At 41.6% G+C, this 24,333-nt stretch overlaps 1 protein-coding gene, 2 non-coding genes and 1 pseudogene across 3 annotated transcripts; all 4 read left to right on the forward strand.

Annotated features, from left to right (window-relative positions):
• Nucleotides 1-9,521: 9,521 nt before the first annotated feature.
• On the forward strand, nt 9,522-10,454 carry LOC125093038 (tropomyosin beta chain-like; annotated as a pseudogene).
• A 3,761-nt stretch (nt 10,455-14,215) lies between these two features.
• RPS3A (ribosomal protein S3A) lies at nt 14,216-18,358 on the forward strand. Its single transcript, XM_047717637.1, has 6 exons — nt 14,216-14,371; nt 15,110-15,213; nt 15,577-15,764; nt 17,120-17,328; nt 17,904-18,013; nt 18,186-18,358. Exons 1-6 carry the CDS (start codon nt 14,310-14,312, stop codon nt 18,305-18,307), a joined length of 795 nt encoding a protein of 264 aa, XP_047573593.1. The 5' UTR covers nt 14,216-14,309; the 3' UTR covers nt 18,308-18,358.
• On the forward strand, nt 16,359-16,431 carry LOC125094602 (small nucleolar RNA SNORD73). Its single transcript, XR_007125611.1, has one exon. It is a non-coding gene; the product is annotated as a small nucleolar RNA SNORD73 (small nucleolar RNA).
• Nucleotides 17,608-17,679, forward strand: LOC125094603 (small nucleolar RNA SNORD73). The gene has a single exon (XR_007125612.1). It is a non-coding gene; the product is annotated as a small nucleolar RNA SNORD73 (small nucleolar RNA).
• Nucleotides 18,359-24,333: the final 5,975 nt, after the last annotated feature.

Genomic DNA, 24,333 nt, shown 5'->3' on the forward strand with positions numbered 1-24,333 from the left:
GGACTGAAGTCATGTCAATTAATTGCAAATATCATAATAGCACAATTTTTGAGAAGGCCTCAAAATAAAGAACCTACGAAGAAGAAAAAGGTCACTATGTAACTAGAAAATCACCATGTAACTAGAAAACTATTGCATAAATAAATATCTGATTAACAAGTAAAAATTTTGTTGCAGTGAATACCATTGCAAAAACCCTATTTAAGAGGATCTCCATGCTATTGAAGAGGAGACCCTATGCTATTTGTAATCCTGATTTTGGGAGTAGAAGGTCGGAAGTGTGTATGTGGATATTCATTCTGACCAAAAACTTAAACAACATGCATAATGTTTTTGAAGTCTTTATAATTTGACTTGACTGTACGTGGATTTTATGGTAATATGCACATTGCTGTCTTACTATAACATTTGAAGGTGTCACTGAGTGGAATACATATATAGATTAGGTACTGTGCAAATATACAAGCCTATATTATTCAACCGCCATAGCATACTACAATTTTTGAGGACAGATCCTATGTTTCTCCCCCTGATTTCACTGTTCCTACCATTCATACATAAATGAATAAATGAATGCATTTTCTTTAAAATCATCCTTTGTTTACTCCCCATTTTGTAAAAAACACCCTTCTCTGTTTCTGACCTTTGACATTTGCAGTCACTATTCTCTCTTGTTAGTCAAAAATTTCCACCCAGGCCCAGATTCAATTCTCTCTAGAACCAAGATCCTTGGGACGCCTGGGTGGCTCAGTTGGTTAAGCAGCTGCCTTCAGCTCAGGTCATGATCCCAGAGTCCTGGGATCGAGTCCCACATCGGGCTCCTTGCTCGGCAGGGAGCCTGCTTCTCCCTCTGCCTCTGCCTGCCACTCTGTATGCCTGTGCTCGCTCTCTCTTCCTCTCTCTCTCTGATAAATAAATAAAATCTTAAAAAAAAAAAAAAAAAAGAACCAAGATCCTTTCTTCCCCAGACCACTGATTTATCCTCTACCTGACAGATCAAAGTGATTCTTGCAGTTATTTTGATCATATCTTGGGTCCCTTGAGCTGCTCACATGAATTTGCTCATGAACATTTCCATTATTCTACTCATTTCTTATGAACCAAGCTTCTAATCAAAATCAGCGCATTCAAGATGGTTTCTGGTGCTTCCCTTTTCCTTTTCCCTTTCCCAAGTCTCTTATTTTTGCAGCACCTTTCGTGAATTTATTAGTGTTCCACATCTTCTTATTTATTTTATTTTAAAAGTTTATTTATTTTTTTATTAATCTCTACTTCCACAACATGGGGCTCAAACTCACAACCCTGAGATCAAGGGTCCCATGCTCTTCCAAATGAGCCAGCCAGGCAACCCCACAGCAACAATAACAGTTGTGTGGGTATCAAAAAAAAGTGAGTATCCTCTGAAAGTCTGGTTCTTAGTGATAGCAGTGGTTGTAAGGAATCTAGTTTGATTGTACCACGGGGTTTTTGTAATGATATTAATATCACTGTGTACAGATTCATTCACTTAATTTTAAAGATTTTATTTATCTGACACAGAACAAGAGAGAGAGAGCCAGAGAGAGAGCACAAGCAGGGGGAGCAGCAGAGAGAGAGGGAGAAGCAGGCTCCCCATTGAGCAGGGGACTCTCTCTGGGACTGGGATCATGACCTGAGCCAAAGGCTGACGCTTAACCGACTGAGCCACCCAGGCGTCCCCTGTGTACAGATTTAATCTCAGTTTTCCTTCTCAGTTCTCTTGCTCTGCTTCCTGGAACAAGTTCCTCCTATCTGCTACCAACAACAAACCACACAAATCATGTGAGCAGGAGAGTCCTTTCTCTAACAAGAACACACTTGAAATTTAACAAGGTTAATGATAGAGAGGTGTTGACAAGAGTGCGACTGGGCAGATGATATTTGTTTTGGAAAGAGAGAAAAGGAGAGTTAAGAGTTACTGAGCACTTCCTACATGCTAAGCCCTGTGCTAGGCTTCTAATGTATACTGTGTCACTTAAACCTTGCAATAACCACAGGGAGGTAGGTATTATTTCCACCAAGCTGTGACAAAACAAAGACAATATAGTCACATGGAAGGTGACAGAGCAGTGATTTGAAACCAGGTCTAAGTACAAAATCCATGTTCTTTCTATTATATCTTGCTGCCTTTAAACATTTTAAAGTCCTTTCAGGGGCACCTGGGTGGCTCCGTGGGTTAAAGCCTCTGCCTTTGGCTCAGGTCATGATCTCAGGGTCCTGGGATCAGGCCCACATAGGGCTCTCTGCTCCATGGGGAGCCTGCTTCCTCCTTTCTCTCTGTCTGCCTCTCTGCCTACTTGTGATCTCTGTCAAATAAATAAATAAAATCTTAAAAAAAAATAAAGTCCTTTCAAAAACAATGCTCTCATTTTCAAATACATCATCCCCTCTATATGACTCTGCAGATTATCTTGGGACTTAAAGAAATTTACCAGGCCTCTACTATGTTTGGCATGTCCAATAAAAATTCTATAGCATTCAGAAAATCCAGCTGATCCTTTGTTGTAGTGTAATAAAAAGTGCCAGTTGGCAACAAGATAAGGAGCTTAAGCTAGAATGCAAATCTGCGTACTACTTCCTTAATAGACAAAGTTTTACTATGGAAAAAAATGTAAAAAAAACAACCAACAGCCAGCTGAATGGTGTGTTTAGTGACACAAAATTGACTTCACTCTGTCAAAAAGTCCTTATCTTGGGGAGCCTGGGTGGCTCAGTCACTGAGCGTCTGCCTTGGCTGGGGTCATGGTCTCAGGGTCCTGGGATTGAGCCCTGCCGCATCCGGGGTCCTGCTCCCTGCTCAGCAGGAAGCCTGCTTCTCCCTCTCCCACTCCCCCTGCTTGTGTCTCCTCTCTTGCTGTCGAATAAATAAATAAAATCTTCAAAAAAAAAAAAAAAGAAAACTCCTTATCTCATTGCCAACTGGTAATAGTTTGTTGACAGGGTAATCGTTCTGATGACTGTATTTGGGGAAGCACTAGTGTAGGGTGTTTTTTAATAATCCCATCTAGAATACAATGAAACCTCATTATTATACAATACTTTCTCTTTGTAAATAGAAAAGCAAGGAGAAAGCTATTTTCTCAAAGAAAAAAAGGTAATCTGCTCTAATGTAAAAATTTCAAACAGGATTCATCCCTTAATTGAGGCATTCATTCATTCATTCATTCACTCAAGACTAGTTTACAAAGAAAGATACTTAGGACAGAGCCTGCCTTCTGCTCAGAGGGAGTAGGGCAGGTAAGCACCAATGTAAAAAAAATTATTATTATACAATGTGATTATCCTTATATCCTCTTTTTATTTTAACACAATAATTCATCAGCAAATTCTGTTCTTTTTTTTTTAAGACTTTATTTATTTATTTGACAGACAAAGATCACGAGTAGGCAGAGAGGCAGGCAGAGAAAGAGAGGAGGAAGCAGGCTCCCTGCGAAGCTGAAAGCCCAATGTGGGGCTCGATCCCAGGACGCTGGGATCATGACCTGAGCCGAAGGCAGAGGCTTTAATCCACTGAGCCACCCAGGTGCCCCAGCAAATTCTGTTCTTATCTTCAAAATATAACCAGAATTTTCAGGGCATCCCTCTACCCTGGTCAACTGCATTTCACCACTCCAGAGGATGTCATTTGCATGTTAATCTCTATGAATGGTGTCCTGTTCCCACCATTCTTCAATCTCTTGCACCTCCTCCTCTAGCTCCCTAAACCAAGCTACCATCACCTCTTTTAACTTCTTAATTATATTCTTGCTCTATTACATTGTATTTTCCACACAAGAGTTGGAGTGTTACTCCACTGCTCAAAAATCTCCAACGGCTTTTTAGCCTATACAGAAAAATACCCGAGTCCTTGCTGAAGCCTGCAAACTCTGTATTATCTCGAGCAGGCAACAAACTTATTTTCTAAAAATGACAGGGGATAAGACTGACTTGGGGATGGGAGGATCAGGGTGAGGGACTGGAATGATCAGACATTTTGAGAAGTAGGGAAGGTATCTGACAGGTAAAGGACTGACAGGGACAGCAAGAACCCAGGTGAGATGTGATATGATTAATTTCTAACAGTTCTAGCCTCAGCTATGCAGTTTTCCCTAATCATGCCATGAAGGTAAGGGTAAATGTAAGGTTAGAGAAAATGCATGTTAGTTTTTGCCGCAGAACAAATTCTCTCAACGTTCCATGACTTAAAACAACAAATATGTACTATTCATCACAATTCTAAATGTCAGCAAGGTAGTTCTTTTGTTCCAGGCCGGCTTAGTTGGACAAAATGGTCTAGAATGGACTTCTTCAAATGCCTAATGACTGGCAAAATAATTGTTCTGGAGAGACCTCAACTGAGGCTACTCATTCTCTAGCCGGCTAATAGACTTCTTAGTGAACTAAAAAGTGTTCTAAAGAGCAGACAGCAAGGTCCATATGTGCCAGCATTTTTTTGTTTGTTTGTTTTGTTTTGTGTTTTAGAGGGAGAGAGAGTGCACAAATGAGCAGGGTGGTGGGGCAGAGGGAGAGGGAGAGATAGAATCTAGAATCCTAAGCAGTCTCCACCTGCAGAGGGAACTCAATCTCATGATCCTGATGACCTGAGCCAAAAACAAAAGTCGGGCACTTAACTGACGGAGCCGTCCAGGTGCCCCAATGCCAGCATTTTTTAAGCCATTGGCTTGAGTCACAGTTGCTAATGTCCCTTGATCAAAGCAAGTCACATGATCAGTTAGTGTAGGAAGGACTGAACAAGGTCAGTACAGGGAGGAGTGAAAAAACTGGGACCTACACAATCACAAAAGTATACTGCGCAATGAACTTGATTTAGAGTTTTCTGGGCAGGGTCAGACAAGGATAAGGCTATACGGAAGTATAGAGTTTTGGTGAGAAAGTTTGTTGCTCAAATGAGCAACCATGGGCTGCAGCTGAGAGGGAAAAGAAATGAGATCAGGACGTGTTTAGAGACTGAGAGAAAACGATGTTAAATGATCCTGGAACCCACTGATGGGTGTCATTCCCACACCAAGCAATTCTCAGACACCAGCTGAATGTGCTACAATTGAACTCAAAATTTTTTTAAAGATTTTTATTTATTTATTTGAGAGAGCGAGAGAGAGATCACAAGTAGGCAGAGAGGCAGACAGAGAGGGGGAAGCAGGCTCCCCGCTGAGCAGAGAGCCTGATGCAGGGCTCAATCCCAGGACCCTGGGATCATGACCTGAGCCGTAGGCAGAGGCTTCACCCACTGAGCCACCCAGGCGCCCCTGAACTCAATTATTATACTACCTATCCAAGAACAGCATCAGATCCCACAGGTGATGTGCTCCATCATTTGAGACTGCCACCCCACCTCAGACAACAACTCAAGTCCAGACTATCACCGGTTTCTGACTGGCTATGGATCTGCGATCCCAATGATCCCCTCCTTGGATTAATTTGATAGAGTGGGTCACAGAACTCTGAGAAACATATTCCTTACTTTACTAAGTAAGTTAACTTTTGGTTTACTTACTAGTTTACTAAGTTAGTAAGTTAACATTTAGATTACTGATTTATTATAAAAGGATAGAACTCAGGAGCAACTAGATGGAGGAGATGCATAGGGCAGGCTATGGGAAAAGGGTGCAAAATTTCCATGCTCTCTCCAAACACACCAGCTTCCCCACATCTGCATGTGTTCACCAACTTGGAAGCTCTCTGAACCCTCCCATCTTGGGTTTTTATTTATTTATTTATTTATTTATTTATTTATTTTTTTAAGATTCATTTATTTATTTTAGAGAGAAAGTATGCATGAGTGAGCAGGAAGAGGGGCAGAGGGAGAGAGAAGCAGATTCTCCATTGAACATGGAGCTAGATCCCAGGACCCTGAAGATCAGGACTTCAGTCAGCTGAAATCAAGAGTTCGAGGCTTAACCGACTGAGCCACCCAGGCACTCCCTTGCCATTTTGGATTTTTAAAGAGGCTTCATTGCATGGGCATGACCAACCACTGACCATTGATGACTGAACTCAACCTCCAGCCCAACTCCCTATGGGGAGGTCAGGGAGGTGGGACAGAAAATTCCAACCCTATAAACACAGGGTTGGTTCTTCTGGCAACCAGCCCCCATCCTTAGATGCATCCAAAACTATTAACATAACTAGAGACACCTTTACTGATCTCATCCCTTAGGAAATTCCAAGGGTTTTTGGATCTCTGTACCAGCAATGCAGAGGAAGATGGAAATATGTATTTTTTTATTATAAATCACAGTGTCACAGATGTATTAAAGAGAATGAAGGTCTCATGAGAAAGAGGATAGTTGGGGTACCTGGGTGGGTCAGGTGTTAAGTGGGGTCCTGGGATCAAGCCCCTCATTGGCCTCCCTGCTCAGCAGGGAGCCTGCTTCTCCCTCTCCCACTCCTCCTGCTTGTGTTTCCTCTCTCGCTGTCTCCCTCTGTCAAATAAATAAATAAAAACTTAAAAAAAAGAGAGAGAGAGAGAAAGAGGATAGATGTATTGGTAGCAGTGGGGAGGGAGCTGGGAAGACTAAAGATAGAATAATATTTAATTATAAGGCTATAGGATTGGCAAATTAAATATTTTAAAAAGCTCAAACACTGGGATATTTCATAAACAATATTCACTTTAGAAATTATGTTTTTAATTTTTTAACAACAGCTTTTTCAGCTATAAAATTCCCCTTTTAAGGTACACAATTAAATGTTTTTAATATATTCAGAGTTGTGCAACCACCACCAATATGTTATTTTTATTTTAATTTTCAATTATTCATTTTATACTTAATGTCATAGGAAACTTGACAAGAACAGAAAAAAAAAGGAATACCACTCTAGTACAACTATGTTGACTTCCTCTGAGTCTGATATAGATGGGCTCACAAAATAACCTGAGAGATTTTAAATTGTTGTTTCTTGTGGTTTTTCTTTAAATTTTTAAAAATGTTTTATTTATTTATTTGACAGAGAGAGAGCTCACAAGTAGGCAGGGAGGCAGGCAGAGGGAGAGGGGTAAGCAGGCTCCCTGCCGAGCAGAGAGCCTGATGTGGGGCTGGATCCCAGGACCCCGAGATCATGACCTGAGTGGAAGGCAGAGGCTTAACCCACTGAGCCACCCAGGCGACCCTCTTGTATTTTTTTTAAAAGACTTTATTTATTCATCTGTCAGAGAGAAAAAGAGAGAGAGACCACACAAGAAGGGGGAGCAGCAGGCAGAGGGAGAAGCAGGGTCCCTGCTGAGCAAGGAGTCTGACAAGAGGACTCTATCCAGGACCCCAGGATCACTACCCCAGTCTTAAAGCAGATGCTTAACCAACTGAGCCACCCAGTTATCCCGTTTCTTGTGTTTGATATGTCTTTTTTTTTTTTTACTGCCTTCTGCCTTTTACATAGTTATGATGAAGATGGAAATAAATTTTATATCTTTCATTGACTACTTTATCATAAGCATTCCATGCGTCTAAACAATGACTACTTTATCATAAACATTCCATGTGTCTAAAACAATGTTCATACTCATGATTTATAATGGCTGGGTAATGGTATACCAAATGAGTATATCATAATTTACCATTTCTTTATTATTTTTTTAAATGTAAGAATCATCATCCTTTTTACTATTTATTTTTAAGATTTATTTATTTCTGAGAGAGACACAGAGAGAGTGTGTGTGTGTGTGAGAGAGAGAGTGTGTGTGGGGGTGGGGGCAGAAGGAGAGGGAGAAAGATGTAAGCAGATTCTGGACTGAGGTTGGAGCCCAATGTAGAGCTCAATGCGGGGCTCATCTTCTGACCCCAAGGGCACTACCTGAGCCTAAATCAAGAGTCTGAGGTTTAACTGTCTGCACCACCCAGGCATCCCTTCCATTTCCTTATTTTAAAGCATTTAGGTTATTTCTCATCTTCTAACTTTATGATTAAGACTGAATAATACTTTAAACATACAGGTTTTCCCCAATTTTATTTCCTTATGATATATTTGCAGGACACTGATTTTTTTTTTAAGATTTTATTTATTTATTTGACAGACAGAGATCACAAGTAGGCAGAGAGGCAGGTGGGGGGGGCAAGGGGGAAGCAGGCTCCCTGCTGAGCAGGGAGCCCGATGCGGGGCTCGATCCCATGACTCTGAGATCATGACCTGAGCCGAAGGCAGAGGCTTAACCCACTGAGCCACCCAGGCGCCCCAGGACACTGATGGTTTTTGAATCACATGGACAAATTACTTTTCAAGTGGCTTATCTTTGTAAAATACCAACAGGTATGAATGAGAGAGCACTAGTTTCACTGCAATCTGGTTAGCATTTAGTAATACCATTTAAGCATTTAAGATAACCTCATCTGTAAAAAGACAAATAAACTTGCAATTATTTTGTCAGGATGATAACAAAGTAAGATTTCCTCAATTTTTCTCCATTTATGGAAGACATTTCTAAACATCAGTTAAATGAATGATCTACTGTTCCCCAAACTTCCAAACAAAAATTCTACTTATAATGCTATTCCTGGGACACCTGGGTGGCTCAGTCGGTTAAGCCAATGCCTTTGACTCAGGTCATGATCCCAGGGTCCTGAAATCGAGTCCCACATCGGGCTCCTTGCTTGGCAGGGAGCCTGCTTCTCTCTCTGCCTCTGCCTGCCTCTCTGCCTGCTTGTGCGCTCTCTCTCTGCCAAATAAATACATAAATACATTTTTTTTAAAATGCTATTCTTGGGGCACTGGGCTGCCTCAATCTGTTGACCATGAAACTCCTGAACTTGGGTTTGTAAGTTCAAGCCCCATACTGGGTGTAGATACCTTAAAAATAAAATCATAAAAAAAAAATGTTTTCTTTTTAGTAAGGAATTACCTGTCCAAAACAGGATGGGGAGTGGGAGGAATAAACAAATACCAAACTACTTTTGCCCTAAGTGTATTTCTTGGTTCCAGATAATAGGTACACCCACTTGGATAGCCACTCTGGGTGACAGGGACATAAATCCAATCCCAGGATCCATGGGAGGTATGAACTCTAATAGGAGGTCCTCCCTTCAGCAAACTGTGACCCCAAAGGGTTACACCATTAAGAGCTGAATTTAGAGTAGGACACCTACAAAGAATTATATCTGCATTTGAACCTCCTGGGTTGCCCAGGAAGCCTAAAGCCAAAAAAGCTGGTTTACATGCCTGCAGGACTCCAGCAGCGGACTGTGCCAGCTACTTTACCTTCTGGGGCTGGGGGCGGGGTGGGGTGGGGGTGGGGGGAGTTGTGGAGTAGGGGCGGAGGGTGATGGTCCCGAGGGGGTGGGTGCTGGGGGCGGCTGCATCCCCCACCCAGCCGAGTTTCTGACCCTACAAAGGTTTGGCCCGCAGTGGGGGAGGATCCTGGTCCCCGGCTCTGCCAGGCCCCTCCCAGCATTTTAGGTGCCCCCGTGGCTGGGACATCCCAGTTCCTCTTGGTCTCCTTGCCCAGGCCGCGCAGCCAGCCCAGTTCGTCCAGTGCACACTGCCCGCCGGCTGGCCTGCCCTCCACCACAGCCATGGACACAAGCAAGAAGAAGATGCAGATGCTATAGCCGGACAAGAAGAATGCCATCAACCTTGCGGAGCAGGCCGATGCCCCTAAGAAGCTGGATGAGAACTGTTGCAAGCAGCTGGAGGAGGAGCAGCAGGCCTTCCAGAAGAAGCTGAAGGGGACAGAGGATGAGGTGGAAAAGTATTCTGAGTCAGTGAAGGATGCCCAGGAGAAACTGGAGCAGGCCAAGAAGAAGGCTACCAACATGGAGGCAGATGTGGCCTCCCTGAACCACCGCATTCAGCTGGTAGAGGAGGAGCTGGTCCAGGTGTAGGAGCACCTGGCCACAGCCCTGTAGAAGCTGGAGGAGGCTGAGAAGTCAGCAGACGAGAGTGAGAGAGGAATGAAGGTCATTGACAAATGAGCCATGAAGGGTGAGGAGAAGATGGAGCTTGAGATGAGGGATGAGGGATGAGCAGGAGATGCAGCTGAAGGAGGCCAAGCACATCACTAAGGATTCTGACCGCAAATATAAGGAGGTGGCCAGGAAGCTGGGGATCCTGGAAGGAGAGCTGGAGTGCCTGGAAAAGAGAGCAGAGGTGGCTGAGAGCTGCACCAGGCAGCTGGAGGAGAAACTCTGAACCAGGGACCAGGCCCTCAAGTCCCTGATGGCCTCAAAAGAGGAGTATTCAACCAAAGAAGATAAATATGAAGAGGAGATCAAACTGCTGGAGGAGAAGCTAAAAGAGGCTGAGACCTGAGCTGAGTCTGCCGAGAGTCTGTGGCAAAGTTGAAGACCATCAATGGCCTGGAAGAGACCTTGGCCAGTGCCAAGGAGGAGAACGTGGAGATTCACCAGACTCTAGACCAGACCCTGCTGGAACTCAACAACCTGTGAGGGTTGCTCTGCTCCCAGGCAGGCTGCCCTCCCGTCCCAACGCAATAAAATGGATGTTACTCGAAAAAAAAAAAAAAAAAAAGTCATATCTGAAGAGGGTATCTTTATCACAAGCCTCAAATTATTCCCACAAATATTAGTTTTCACTTTTTTGAGATTTTACTTATTTATTTATTTGAGAGAGAGAGAGAGGGAGAGGGAACAGAAGAGAGATTACAAATTGGGGGGAGGGGCAGAGGGAGAATCAGACTCTCCTGCTGATCAGGGAGCCTGATGCAGGGCTTGATACCAGGACCCTGGGATTATGACCTGAGCTGAAGGCAGATGCTTAACTGACTGAGCCACCCAGGTGCCCCAAATATTAATTTTCAAATGCAATGACCAGTACACAAAGATAACTAGAAACTAGACTCTACTCAGAGAACCAGCAGAGAAACAGATACCAGAATTCAGATACCAGAATTCAGATACCAGAATTCTCATACAGTGACTATAGAACAATTATGCTTACTGCCTTCAAAGAATAAGAAACTACAAAGTGACATAAATTGAAAGAGAACTAAGCTGACCTTTTAGAAATAAGGCACAGTAATCAAAATTTAAAAATCACCAGATCAGTTTAAGAGATTAGTCACAGATGAAAAGAAAATCAGTGAAGCAATTTGACACTTTACTAGATTTGATGCAGTCTAACATTTTTCTGTTCCATTTTATTCTATCTGAATTTTCAAATACTCAGATGGTTGAGACCCAATAACCTGATTTCACATGCCCTGGGCTGTCTTTTATTCAACATAATTAAATTAAAACAGATAATTGCACCATTTAATGTAACAATGTCAAGGAACATAATTTTTTTAAAAAAGCTTTTATTACTAATAGAGGATTCAAATATGTACCTCTGACAAATCCCTTATGTGCTGATTTTGCTAGAAGAAACTAGATGCAACTGACTTCATTACTCCCTCCTCTGTGGCTTTTTTACTCTTGGCAGAAAGAGGAATCAGATTGGGAAGAAGACAAGTTTGATTTTTAGTCTGGAATAGGTAGCCTTGGGACTAATAGGCTACTAATAGGTGCCTTTTCCACTGGGAAGGTTTTAAACTAGTGAACTGCCACCTATGAAGTAAACTTAGTCAGGGTTACTTTAAGTATAGAATTAATAAAGAGAGTTTATTAGGGGCTCCTGGGGTGGCTCACTGGGTTAAAGCCTCTGCTTTCGGCTCGGGTCATGATCCCGGGGTCCTGGGATCGAGCCCCATGTCGGGCTTTCTGCTCAGCGGGGAGCCTGCTTCCCCCTCTCTCTCTCTGCCTGCCTCTCTGCCTACTTGTGATCTCTGTCAGATAAATAAATAAAATCTTTAAAAAAAAGAGAGAGAGTTTATTAGACTCAATATTATATTTAGAAGGACTCACTGATTTCCATTGCTACTAGTTTTCACCAGCCTGCAGTGAGACAAGAAAAATATGATCTAAAGAGGTTTTCATAAAGTTGATTTATTTATTTAAAAGGACTGCTTAGAGGATATGTTCTTTATTTTTATTTTGGGTTCAAAATATAACTTAAAAATGAAGTGATACAGATAATAAATGGCAGTTATCTTTTTTTAATAGGTTGGTAAAATTCAAAAATTGCAGTTCTATTGGTTCTAAAATTATTTTGAAAATCTGGATTGATCCATAAAGTCCAAAAGACTGGGAAAACCACTGATGTCATCTACCTCTTATTTTTTTATACAACAAACATTTTGAGGGCCTATGATGTGCTAAGAGAAGGGGCTACAAAATAAGAAAATGACTGCACTGTCACTCCTGCTGACAGTAAGAAAGGAACAGGTTTAATCCATAGTTACTAAGAAGTTAAGTAGTATTAGGTCTTCTGAGAACGGGTCTGAGGGAAAGCCGGTTTGTCTGGGGACTCCATCTCTTACTGAAAGAAGAAATGAGGCTAAGCGGTCTTGCAAATGCACAGAGGGAAATGGAATGAAGGGATGAGAAAACTGTTTAGGGTAGGGAATTTTATTTTATTTATATATTCTTAAGACTTTGAGAGAGAGAAAGAGCACGAGCAGGGGTCGGGGCAGAAAGAGAGAAGCAGACTCTTCGCTGAGCAGGGAGCCCTCGATCCCAGCACTCTGGGATCATGACCTGAGCAGAAGGCAGATGCTTAATGACTGAGCCCCCAAGGCGCCCCGAGGGTCAGGAATTTTAAACAGGGGTTGGGGACCTGGTAAAGGCCAAGATGTAGTGATGATGAAAAGAGATGAGGAGGGCCAGATAAAAGAGTTTTTGTTGGCTTGGCTATGGACTTCAATTTTTGTTGTTGTTGTTGTTGTTATTGTGAAATTGCAGTAAACAAACAAAAAACCCAAACCATGCAGCACCTGGGTGGCTCAGTCAGTTAAGCATCTGCATTCAACTCAGGTCATGATCTTAGGGTCCTGGGATTCAGTTCTTGCTCAGCGGGAGTCTGCTTGCTTGCCTTCTCCCCATGCTTGCTTGCTTGCTCTCTCTCAAATAAATAAATAAAATCTTAAAAAAAAAACAAACCCAAGCCATTTACCATCTTTACCATTCTTTTTTTTTTTAATTTTTTATTTTTTTATTAACATATAATGTATTGTTAGCCCCAGGGCATCTTTACCATTCTTAAGTGCACAGTTCAGTAGTGTTAAACACATTCGTATTGTTATAAAATAAGGACTTTATGGTATAAGCGCCTTAGATTAATGGTATTACTGAAAGATCTCAGAATAGGATTGGGAGATTTAGGAAGACTGTTTTGGTTGGTGGGAGTAGTAGGAGGTAGGGGATGGAGGTTAGGAGGACTGAAAGGGATTACAGGATTAAAGGTTTGTGGGGCCTTGTGAGTGGGAACCAGTTTCTGGCTCCATCACAGGGTTTTTGCCAGAGGGAATGTTAGGGACCAGAATTCAACGTACCTCTGGCTGAGTACCAGGCCTGTATGGGCCAGCTTTCCAGGGGCTGCACTACTTGAAGCTGTGAGCCTCATCTAACCAGGATGTATTCTGTTAAAACCCTAGAATTAAAAAGACTTTTTTTGCATCAGTTGCAGAAAAATGAAGTTTGGTGATTTTCAGCTTTTCTTGAGAAGTTAAAATATCTTTAATTTTGTAAATTAAAGTGGAATCATAGTGGAATCATAGACAGTGGAATCATAGTTCCTCAAGGAAACAATCACATTAACTTCGTTTTAATGTATAATAAACCGATAGAAAAGTACACAAGTGTGTAACTTGATGTTCACAAGTGAACATTCCCCACTAACCAGCAATCCTATCAACATGCGGAACACTACCAGTATCTCTAAAGTTATTTAATACTACTTATTCAAACCCTACTAACTTATTTAATCCTACTAATTTATTTAATCCTACTAACAACCTTATGAAGCAGATTATATTACTATCTCCTTTTTAAATACGAAGAAACTGAAGCACAGACAAGTCACCAGGCTAAATATTGAAACTAGCATTTGAACCTGGATCTGCTGTCTGATTCTGAATCCCACACTCGCCAGAAGGAAAGAGCGAACCGGTAAGTTCTTTTTTAACAACGTGGAAAGTCGGCCTCCTGCCACCGACACGTACTTCCGGGCGTCAGAGCCACGGAAACCACACACAACCACTGGCTCTCATACCTGAGGCCGCCAGCGCCAGCGCCCGCCCCTCCCGAGCGCTGCGTCCTGGAGAGCCGCCCGCAGCGTGCTGCGCAGTCTCCACACACGTGAGGGCGCTGTCGCAGCTTCAGTCGGAGTTCCTCTTTCTGTTGTCGCGATATCTTTGACGCCGGAAAAACGCAAGACCCAAGGTCCCGTAGATGGCACGCCTCTCCCAGTACGCCTAAGTTCTCGCGTGAATTTTACTTCCGCCCTTTGGCTCCCTGAGCAGCGCCATGGCGGTCGGCAAGAACAAGCGCCTTACGAAAGGCGGCAAAAAGGGAGCCAAGAAGAAAGTGTAAGTGTCTCTTGTCCTGGCCCCCATCTTTTTGGGGTCATGCTGGGCTCGGCAGGCGGGTTCTGGATGGTGGTGTGAGCCGGATGGTGAGGATGTCAAGTGGATTGCGAGGGCCGTGCCGAGTTGGTGAACTCAGAACGGCGGCCTGGGGGGTAGGGGGCTGCATCGCTACGGGCTGGCTTCTTTCGTTTGGCCTTCCGGGCCTTGTGCGCCCGCTTTTGAGCTGAATTGCGGATGCTCTTTGGGGCTTGGATGTTTCGTGTTGTGGGCTCCTTGGCCTTGTAAATTTCACGGGTAGTCGATGGTACTACTCCCGAGAGCTTGTTCACCCGGGACCCCGCATCCCGTCCTCTGTTTGGGCCAGGTGGGACCCTTGGAGTTCCTTTTGGGTTCATGTGAGTCCTTGCAGAGCCGGGGCTACCACTACGTGTCTTCATGCACCAGGGAGGTTCAAGAGACGTGCGTGTAACTTGGAGGCAATGCTGCTTGTGAAGCCGAAGAACGATGGGGTGGGGAGTGTGTACATTTATGGCATAACTTTTCGGTGTCTGGTCTGTGTACAGTGAAGTAGACAGTGGGAAGAGCTAGGTTTGCACCTCACTGAAGGGAGTAGGTTCTTAGACTCCAGTTGCTTACATGCCAGTTAGTCGTTTATGATCCTTAGAATGAGGAAAGTCTTAAAAACTCAGTAAGAATTACGTGATCTGCGATAAAACTAACTTGTTTTTTAAAATACAGGGTTGATCCATTTTCTAAGAAAGATTGGTATGATGTGAAAGCACCAGCTATGTTCAATATAAGAAATATTGGAAAAACATTAGTCACAAGAACTCAAGGAACCAGTGAGTATTTTCTCGTTTCGTGTTTTTTTTTTTTTTTTTTTTTTTTTAAATAGGTCTGCTGGTGGGAGAACTAAGTAGAAATAGCTCTTGGTCGCTGCTTTGGCCACGGTGGTGCTTGTTTGGTACAACACTTGGGGAAGGAAGGTGGTGCTTTTAGAATTACTAAGAAAATGTGCTTAGGTATTGAGTTTCTTGTGAGGATTGTCAGTAAGTCATTGGTGTGTGCATGGAATTTGGCTAACAAGAGTTAGGGTCTTTATAATTTACATTAACTTTCTGAGTTCAACTTTATGCATGAATATGCTTGGCTGGCTTGACTTTATGTGGTTCCTAATGATAATAAGACAATTTATTGTTTCCTAGAAATCGCATCTGATGGCCTCAAGGGTCGTGTTTTTGAAGTGAGTCTTGCCGATCTGCAGAATGATGAAGTTGCATTTAGAAAATTCAAGCTAATTACTGAGGATGTTCAGGGCAAAAACTGCCTGACCAATTTCCACGGCATGGATCTTACCCGGGACAAAATGTGCTCCATGGTCAAAAAATGGCAGGTGAGAACAGAAGTTCCTTAGTGCGTGGTGTTCTAGCGTCAGTCAGGATGACGCTAGAACAGGATTCCCTGTTAGGAAAAGAAGGAACATACGTGATTGAAGTAGATTATGTTTCAAATCTATGACGTTTTGTAGCTTTTATCGAGTGCTGACTCTGGGATTGGCACTCTTGAACTTGAGTAAAGCAGTGAGTGAGCCATGATCATCCTATTTAACTGGAGTTCGAGATTTATTTATTATCTTTTTTTCCAAGTTTTAAAATTGGGTTATCAGAGTTGCTAAGAGTGGCAGAGCTTCCTGTGAGGTTGGAATCTTTGCTCAATTTCCCAATTGTGTTCTCTTTGGCAAGTAACTTAAAGCTTGCTGGGCTTTGATTCCTTTATCTAAAATGATATGTAGGTAAGAGTATCACTTCTTGGGAGTTACAAAGATGAAATAAAAGCGCCATGAAAACATGCTTACACACAGAACTTGTGCATAATGCACAATGCTTAGACACAAAGCATTTAGAAGGCATTGTTATTACAGGAAATAATTACATTGGTTCAGATGTGTTTGGCTAACCATTCAGTTTTGGGATGTTTTGTATATGGGAATGAATGATGACAAAATGTTTCGGTCCCAAATGATACATATTGATTACACCGTTACATTTATTTCTGACATTCCCTGAAGGTTTTATGGTTGAATTTCTGGAAATACTCTAACGTCCTTTCGCTATAAGTGTATTACTCATTTTTTAAACCAAAGTATACAATTTACAAAATGCAGAGGCGGTATTTGTTTTTGTTGCTACCTAAGGTAGGTTTCATTTTTTTTACTTGAGGCAAAAATATGAGTAGTTAGTGGATTACTTATTAACATTTTAGCTGTGAAATTAAATATTTAATCATCATCATACTTTAGTTTGGAACAAAAGTTACATTTAAAAATATTCATTTAGTGTTGTAGCAGTATTTCACCTATTCAGACAATACTTTTTTAAAAAGAATGACCTAAGTGTAGACTAGAGTCTCAGAACGGGTTTTCTTAGATATAGAGGTATATAGTTGATTGGTGGGGAAAAATCTGGCATGTAAAAGAAACGGGGGGCTGGATGCTGCTGAGATTGGGATAGAAGTGTTCACCTAGGGAAGAGTGTTGAGAGGACTTAGTATTTATTTAATTAGACATGAAGGGTAGTAAGATTTGGAGTAACTGGGTAAGTTCACTTCAAGGAAGTTATTCTGTAAATTAGGCATGTAGTTTGTATGATGATCATGTACTTGATATTTCTAGCATTTTTATATTAGAGTTTGAGGGCTATAAATTAATAGCATTAAAACCTGGTACATCTGACAATATCTTTTTACCAGACCATGATTGAAGCTCATGTTGATGTCAAGACTACCGATGGTTACTTGCTTCGTCTGTTTTGTGTTGGTTTTACTAAAAAACGCAATAATCAGATTCGGAAGACCTCTTACGCTCAGCATCAACAGGTCCGCCAAATTCGGAAAAAAATGATGGAGATCATGACCCGAGAGGTTCAGACAAATGACTTGAAAGAAGTGGTCAATAAATTGTAAGTGTTTGTTTTCCTCATACCTCATAACCTTGAATCTCTTCTTATCCCTCTGATGGACTTCTCAGACCTGTGTTCAAATCCTGTCTGTGAAACTGTCTGGCTATATGTCCCTTAAAATATTTAATATTTAAGTGCTCAGTAAATATGATTTGTTTTTTTATTCTTATTTTAATGAAGCAATCTTATAGTGAGACCTGAAGTATAGGTAATGTTTTTGTCTTAATTAGAAAAAATACTGAAAAGGCTAAACTTTTTCCACTGTCAGTGATGTATGGGAATAGATGATGACAAGATGTTTCGGTCCCAGATGATGTCCACTGATAAAACTGTTAAGATTTTTCTGATGTTTCCATGCAGTTGGCTTAAGAGGGTAGAATAGAAAAGGCAGAAAGATCAAATGCTAACTTTCTTACTAACTGGCTGTATAATTTAGGTCATTTAACCTCTACCCTTAAAAGGACTGTCTTATAAGACTGTCTTATTAAGAGGACTGTCTTACAAGAGGATTTGAGTGGATTAAATGAGGTGGGTATTAATGTGTATGTATTTATCCTTTCTTTACTGGTTTGCAGGATTCCAGACAGCATTGGAAAAGATATAGAAAAAGCTTGTCAGTCTATTTATCCACTCCATGATGTCTTCGTTAGAAAAGTAAAAATGCTGAAGAAGCCCAAGTTTGAATGTAAGTTAAAAGGTTATAGGATTCCTGAGAAAAATAATGTGTGGCAAGATATATTGGTGTCTTGTTTTTTTGAGTCCAGATGATATATTTTTTTTCTGTCTTGCGTATAGTATTGAAGACATTGTTTTAAGAAAATGGTGTGCTATAAAAATTCTTTCTTTCTTTCTTTTAGTGGGAAAGCTCATGGAGCTTCATGGTGAAGGTAGTAGTTCTGGAAAAGCTACTGGGGATGAGACCGGTGCTAAAGTGGAACGAGCTGATGGATATGAGCCACCAGTCCAAGAATCTGTTTAAAATTCAGACATTCAATGGTGACAAATAAAAAATCTTATTTGTGATGTTTAATTTCTGATGATTCTTTTTAAATAATGTAGGCTTGGCGAATTAGATACTCTGAACTGATGATGATGCGAACTTTTCTGAACTGTTGAATGGATTTTATCCATTGCTCTGCGTTACTAAATAGCTGCAAAAGGTGATCCATTTTAAGTTGTAGTGATCTGGATGGAAGTACTATAGAGGGATAATAAAAGGAAATCTTTTCTTTTTTTAACATGGTGTATGTTTTTAAATGTTTTTTTTTTTTTTTTTTTTTTTTTTTGGGCGCCTGGGTGGCTCAGTGGGTTGAGCCGCTGCCTTCGACTCAGGTCATGATCTCAGAGTCCTGGGATCGAGTCCCGCATCGGGCTCTCTGCTCGGCAAGGAGTCTGCTTCCCTCTCTCTCTCTCTCTCTCTCTCTCTGCCTGCCTCTCTGTCTACTTGTGATCTCTCTCTGTCAAATAAATAAATAAAATCTTTAAAAAAAAAAAAAAATAAATTTTTTTTTTTTTTTCTTTTTTCAGGTTTTGTTTATTTGACAGAACACAGGCAGGGGGAGCAGCAGAGGCAGAGGGAGAAGCAGGCTCCCTGCTGAGCAAGGAGTCTGACCTGGGACTTAGTCCCAGGACCTTGGGATGACCTGAGCGGAAGGCAGACGCTTAACTGTCTGAGCCACCCAGGCATCCCTTAAATGGTTCTTGAACCATCTGGAAGGCTTGTTAAAATAATGGCAGGGCCCTGCCCCAGAGCTTCTGATACACTGATTGCAGTGTGAGACCTGAAAACTTGCCCTTTTTTTGAATTTTGAATTAACAAAGTTTCCAGGTGATAGTGATGGCCAGGGACCATACTTGGAGAACCACTATGCTAGACTGATTGAATAATGGGAAGAGCCCATTAACTTTTATTTTTTAATCAAAATGATTTTTTTCCCTAAAACCGCAAAATGTCATACTGTGTACTAGTACTGGGTAGTTGAACTTGGCTAGAGAAATTGGTTGTTGATACCTGTTAATAAGTGGGTATTTGATGTTGCACACTAGCCAGTAATTCCTCCTCTACTGTTTACCCATTCTTTTCTGTAGTCCTGCTCACCTCCAACTTTTTCATTTTCAATCAGCTGATGACCTTAAAATCATTAGAAGAGTTTAAAGTAGATGAGAGAAAAGAACTCGACAAATTCCCAATCTGCCATGTATGTATATAGGGAAGGCATTTTTGCCTTCTCTCTGGGTTAATTGAGTGCATGGCTTTAGCAGTTTTTACCTTTATTGGTATTTATTTGACCATTCCCTTCCATCAGCATACATTCTGAAGTCTACCCTTCCAGGTGGCACCCTACCCAAAGCCCTTGTAGAGCAAAGCTCAAAAAAGTTGACGATAACATGCTTTGTCTTGGAAAATAAGCAGTTTTTTGTTTGATGTTTGAGTAAACCATTTTCATTGTATCTTAATTTTAGTTTTAAAATTACCCAATTAGACATATCCACAAGCTGTTGGCTGTGAAAGTTACAGTGACTTCGTTGCTAAGTCTAAATGGTCTATTTATGACCTTTTATGTGCCTCTAGTGGCATTTGACAGTTGATTTTCTTCGAGAATCTTAAAAAGATTTCCTCCCATGTCAGTAGCCATTACTAGTTCATCTCAGACTTGTTGGAGAGGTGTAGGGCTTAGTCCTTGGATAGTTATCAATACTCTCCCTAGATACTATTCAATATATTAAACTGACTTCCAGATTTTTTATTTCTAGACTGTACCTTTCTTCGAACTGTAGGTTTGTCTATCCAACTGCTTACTTGATATCTTTACTTGGATAGAGAATAGGCATTTCATATTTGACAGGTCTAAAATGGTATTCTGGATCCTAACAGTTTAAACTACTCTTAGGTTTTAGGCCAAAATCTTCTGGTCATCCTTGACAATTCAGTTTATTCAAAATATATCTGGAATCTCACCATTTCTTAACCAACTCCATTGCGATCACTTTTGTCATCATTAACCATACTGTTACTGCCCATGGTCTGTTCACTCAAGGCCCAAATTGGAATTGTCCCTGACCTCTTCTTACCATTCCTTAACATTTGTAGCCAGATTGCCCTCACTATTCCTGGATGGGCTAGGTACATTGTTAACCTTAAGGATTTGACACTTGTTCTTCCTGTGCTTGGAATGCTCTCTCCTTAAATGTCACAGAGCTTGCTCCTTAACCTCTAAGTCTCTAAGACCCCCCATGATGGCCTTGGCCTATTAGAAATTGTGCCATATCCTCCAGCATTCCCAATTTCCCATTAAACTTTTCTCTGTAGTTTTGTGTCTACTAGAATATTCCATGAGGATTGCTCTATGGGCTTGTTCACCACTATACCTCTAGTGCCTAAGAGTTCAGTGTTTGTTGAAAAGGGATGAATGATGTTTCTATTAATACCCTATAGTGAAGTAAATGTTTTCACTGAAAAACAGTTATACATTTGGATTTCAAATACAGGAGCTTCCTTTCCAGGGCGGACAGAAGTTAAGTCTAAAAAGAGGTTACTGGGGCGGCTGGGTGGCTCAGCAGGTTAAGCCGCTGCCTTCGGCTTAGGTCATGATCTCAGGATCCTGGGATCGAGCCCCGCATCGGGCTCTCTGCTCAGCAAAGAGCCTGCTTCCTCCTCTCTCTCTGCCTGCCTCTCTGCCTGCTTGTGATCTCTCTCTGTCAAATAAATAAATAATCTTTAAAAAATAAAAAATAAAAATAAAAAGAGGTTACTGAGGGTAGGGTTCAGAAATTGAGTTAAATGGTTTTTATTGGTGTTAATCAGTAGTCAAGCTCCAATCTGCTACATCTATATAGGGCTTGGCATAGCTCTGTTTTACCTTAAGGGTTCATTTGAAAATGGTTCAGAAATGATATGTAATTGGATTTTTTAAAATGGTTCAGCCTGTTTGTTGATGGGTTTAATTAAGTTACATTCTTGGCCAGCTTGAAGGTGGGTAACTTCCAACCAGTGGAAAATATGTAAAGGGTAATTCTGTTTCCTGTTTCTCCTTTAAATCTTATAAACTTAATGCATAGATCCTAAGTGTTCACACACGGCTTTTCTCTACTTGACTCTAATTGGAACAATTTCACTTTGGTCTTTCCTTGGAAAACAGCTGCTGTAAGCAGGGATACAGGAACTTCAAAAACAAGCTACTGGAGAGCTTTGTGTTCAGGCATGATTGGGTTAGGCAGTAAACCTAACAGGTGACCTTAAACTGGCTTTTGCCCTTTTTTTAAAGTGGCTTTTGCTTCTGAATGTGTACAGTTGAGAGGTATTTGAAAGTGTGTACTAATGTGGGAAAAAAATTGCTTGGAAGAGTATCCTAGATAATTTGGGTGCACATTATGTAATTCTGCAGGTTTTTAACTGGAAAAACGAGGCAGAAGAAAGAGATTGGGGTAATGGAGCGTGAGGATTCTGCTGTTACTTGCTTTGAAGGGGAAAGGGCCATAGGCCGAGGGAAGTGGGTGGCACCTGAAAGCTGGAAAAGACATGGACATAATCATGTCACAATGGTATGATAGAACGTGACATCATTATTCATCCCACGTTGCATGCACAGTTGTCTTACCACCACCAGTGTAAATTATTGGACAGTTTTTTAAAGAATGTGACATGGCCTGCTAATTTTTAAGATGTGTTTTTAAAGAGAATGCATGTGTGCAAGTGGGGAGAGGGGCAGAGGAGGGAAAGGGAGAGGTTCTGAAGTCAACTCAGCACTAAAGCACTGAGTCACAGCTGGACATGGGGCTCAGCTCACCACCTGAGCCAGAACCAAGAGTTCAATGCTAAACTGACGGAACCGCCCCAGAGCCCTGGCACACTAAATTCTTACAGCTGGCCTGACATTGCTTGAGCGCACAGCCATTACTTACATTCTCCCTCTTAGGCCTTAACGTAGTTTCATTGCTACAAGTATGTATATCCTTATTGCCCACTTCTAGTTCTTGCATTGATAGCTATGTAGTTAAATTTGTTTGAAGCTTGTCCTCTGGTCAGTTCCTCTGGAAGTTCTCATGGCATTATTTTCTGAATTCTTGCATGTTTAGTATAGTTTGTGTCTTTATTCCTGAAAGTAGCTTTTACTGTTTTTTTTCTTTGAGCATCTTAAATATGCTCCTGCATTTTCCTCTGCCATTAAACATTACATTGCTAATGAAGGTCTGATGAGAATTTTTCTAATTTTCTTTCCCTTTTAAGTCCCTTTCTGTTTTGGCTAGAAGCCCAGAGATTTTTTTTTTTTTTTTTTAAATCCAGTGAGTTTATAAAATGTATCTTGGTAGTTGTTCTGACTGAATAGTCTCAGGTATGCAGTATACTCTGTAAATATGTAATTTCAATTCTTTTTGGAGGCAGAATTTTCATAAATTAAGGTTGTTAGCATTTGTTCTGTTCCCTTGATTGGTTTCCTTTATGGGGACTTCTTTGCCTGTGATTTCCTGGCAGCTGTTGTAGTGCCTAACTATCCATGTGATAAACTCCTTAGGTTGTATTTTTGTAGGATGTGTTGGCTAATACTGCCCATGGGCTGTGTCTGGCCAGTGTCTGTTTTTTGATGGCCTGCAAGCTAAGAATGGCTTTTCCGTTTTCATATGGCTGAAAAAAAATAGTTATTACATGTGAAAATGACATGAAATTCAAATCTCTGTATACACAGAGTTTACCTGGAACACAGCTACACATTGAGTTTTACATCACTCTGTAGATGTCCTATTAGTTGGTAAGGCAGGATCCTTAATCTCCTAGGCCTTGGCTAGTTTTTATCAGCCTTCTAACAGGGATGTTTGAAAAACCAATAAAATTCAGGGACCTGCTCACCAAGTAGTTTCTTGGGACTACATGGGTGGATTTAGAATATTTAATCCCTTTAGTAATCAAGGCAGGTCTCTTGACAGGCTACAAAGGAGGCCCAACTCCCTGGAGGCTTTGGGTATTGGAGAAAGCATACCATCTCAGTAAGTGGGCCTTTCCAGTCAAGTAAAAATGGCAGCAGCTTTAGCATCTTCATTTTGCATGAGGTTGTGACAGTTACTCTTGGGAATCCGTGTCTCCCAACCCATTGGCTGAAGCATAGCTGCTAGCTCATGGGGGCCCTCCCCTAAATACACACTCTCAAGCACTGGTGGCTCAGCCAAGCTCCAAGCTGATGGTACTCATTACGCTATGTGGAACTAAAGGGAGTGGTCACTGCTCAGTGAGCTGAGGCAGTTCTCACAGACCTGCCAATCCGTCCCTTGATCAACAGTCCCCTTTGCTGACTCTGCCCACGGCCTAGCCATCTGGTCTGCCACTTTAAAGACTCTATTCAGGCAGATTAAAAACATCCCTCTTTTAGGGCTGTGAATTGTGGGAACAAATTGCAGCTATTGGTTGGGCCATCTGGTAAAGGCCAGCTCTGACATGACCTAGTAGAATCAAACTACTGATCAAGCCTGCACCACCTGGATTGCCACCACACATGGCAACACGTTCACCATTAAGGGCTGTGCACCCAGCAAAGAACTCTTTCTCGTGCATGCCAGATGTGTGACTCCTGCCAAAAGCTGGCCCATGTGTCCCGAGGTGAATGAAGGCACAGACTACTGACAGGCTGACTCCACTGGACTATGCTGCCACCACTCAGGGCAACTGATGGTTATGATGTTGCTGTTCCACTCTGATCATCTGACCATACAACTGTAGCCCTTGAAACTAATATCATACGTGCCATGTTCTTAGCTTTCCAGACCACTTGCGATCTGACGTTGGGCCACTTTTGTCACAAAGGCCACTTAGCACAGTGTCTGAAGGATATCTCATGGCTAGCATCGCTGGGCATTGGGAACAGGTTTCTGATTCTACCACCCTCACTTTTTCCTGGTTCTACATATCTGAGTAAGGTAGTTGGGGGTCACAGAATATGGCAGTCCCCAGAAAAGGATCGTCTCTTGGCTGCCTTCTGGGTGATAATCAGGACAAAAGATCTGGGTGAAAGTGGG

This window comes from Lutra lutra, chromosome 2 (assembly GCF_902655055.1).
Source record: "Lutra lutra chromosome 2, mLutLut1.2, whole genome shotgun sequence".
Classification (NCBI taxonomy): Eukaryota; Metazoa; Chordata; class Mammalia; order Carnivora; family Mustelidae; genus Lutra; species Lutra lutra.

Coding starts and splice junctions, on each gene's coding strand:
- RPS3A (XM_047717637.1), top strand. CDS start 14,310: ATGGCGGTCGGCAAGAACAAGCGCCTTACGAAAGGCGGCAAAAAGGGA. Junction 15,214..15,576: donor CACAAGAACTCAAGGAACCA/GTGAGTATTTTC, acceptor ATTGTTTCCTAG/AAATCGCATCTGATGGCCTC. Junction 17,329..17,903: donor AAAGAAGTGGTCAATAAATT/GTAAGTGTTTGT, acceptor ACTGGTTTGCAG/GATTCCAGACAGCATTGGAA.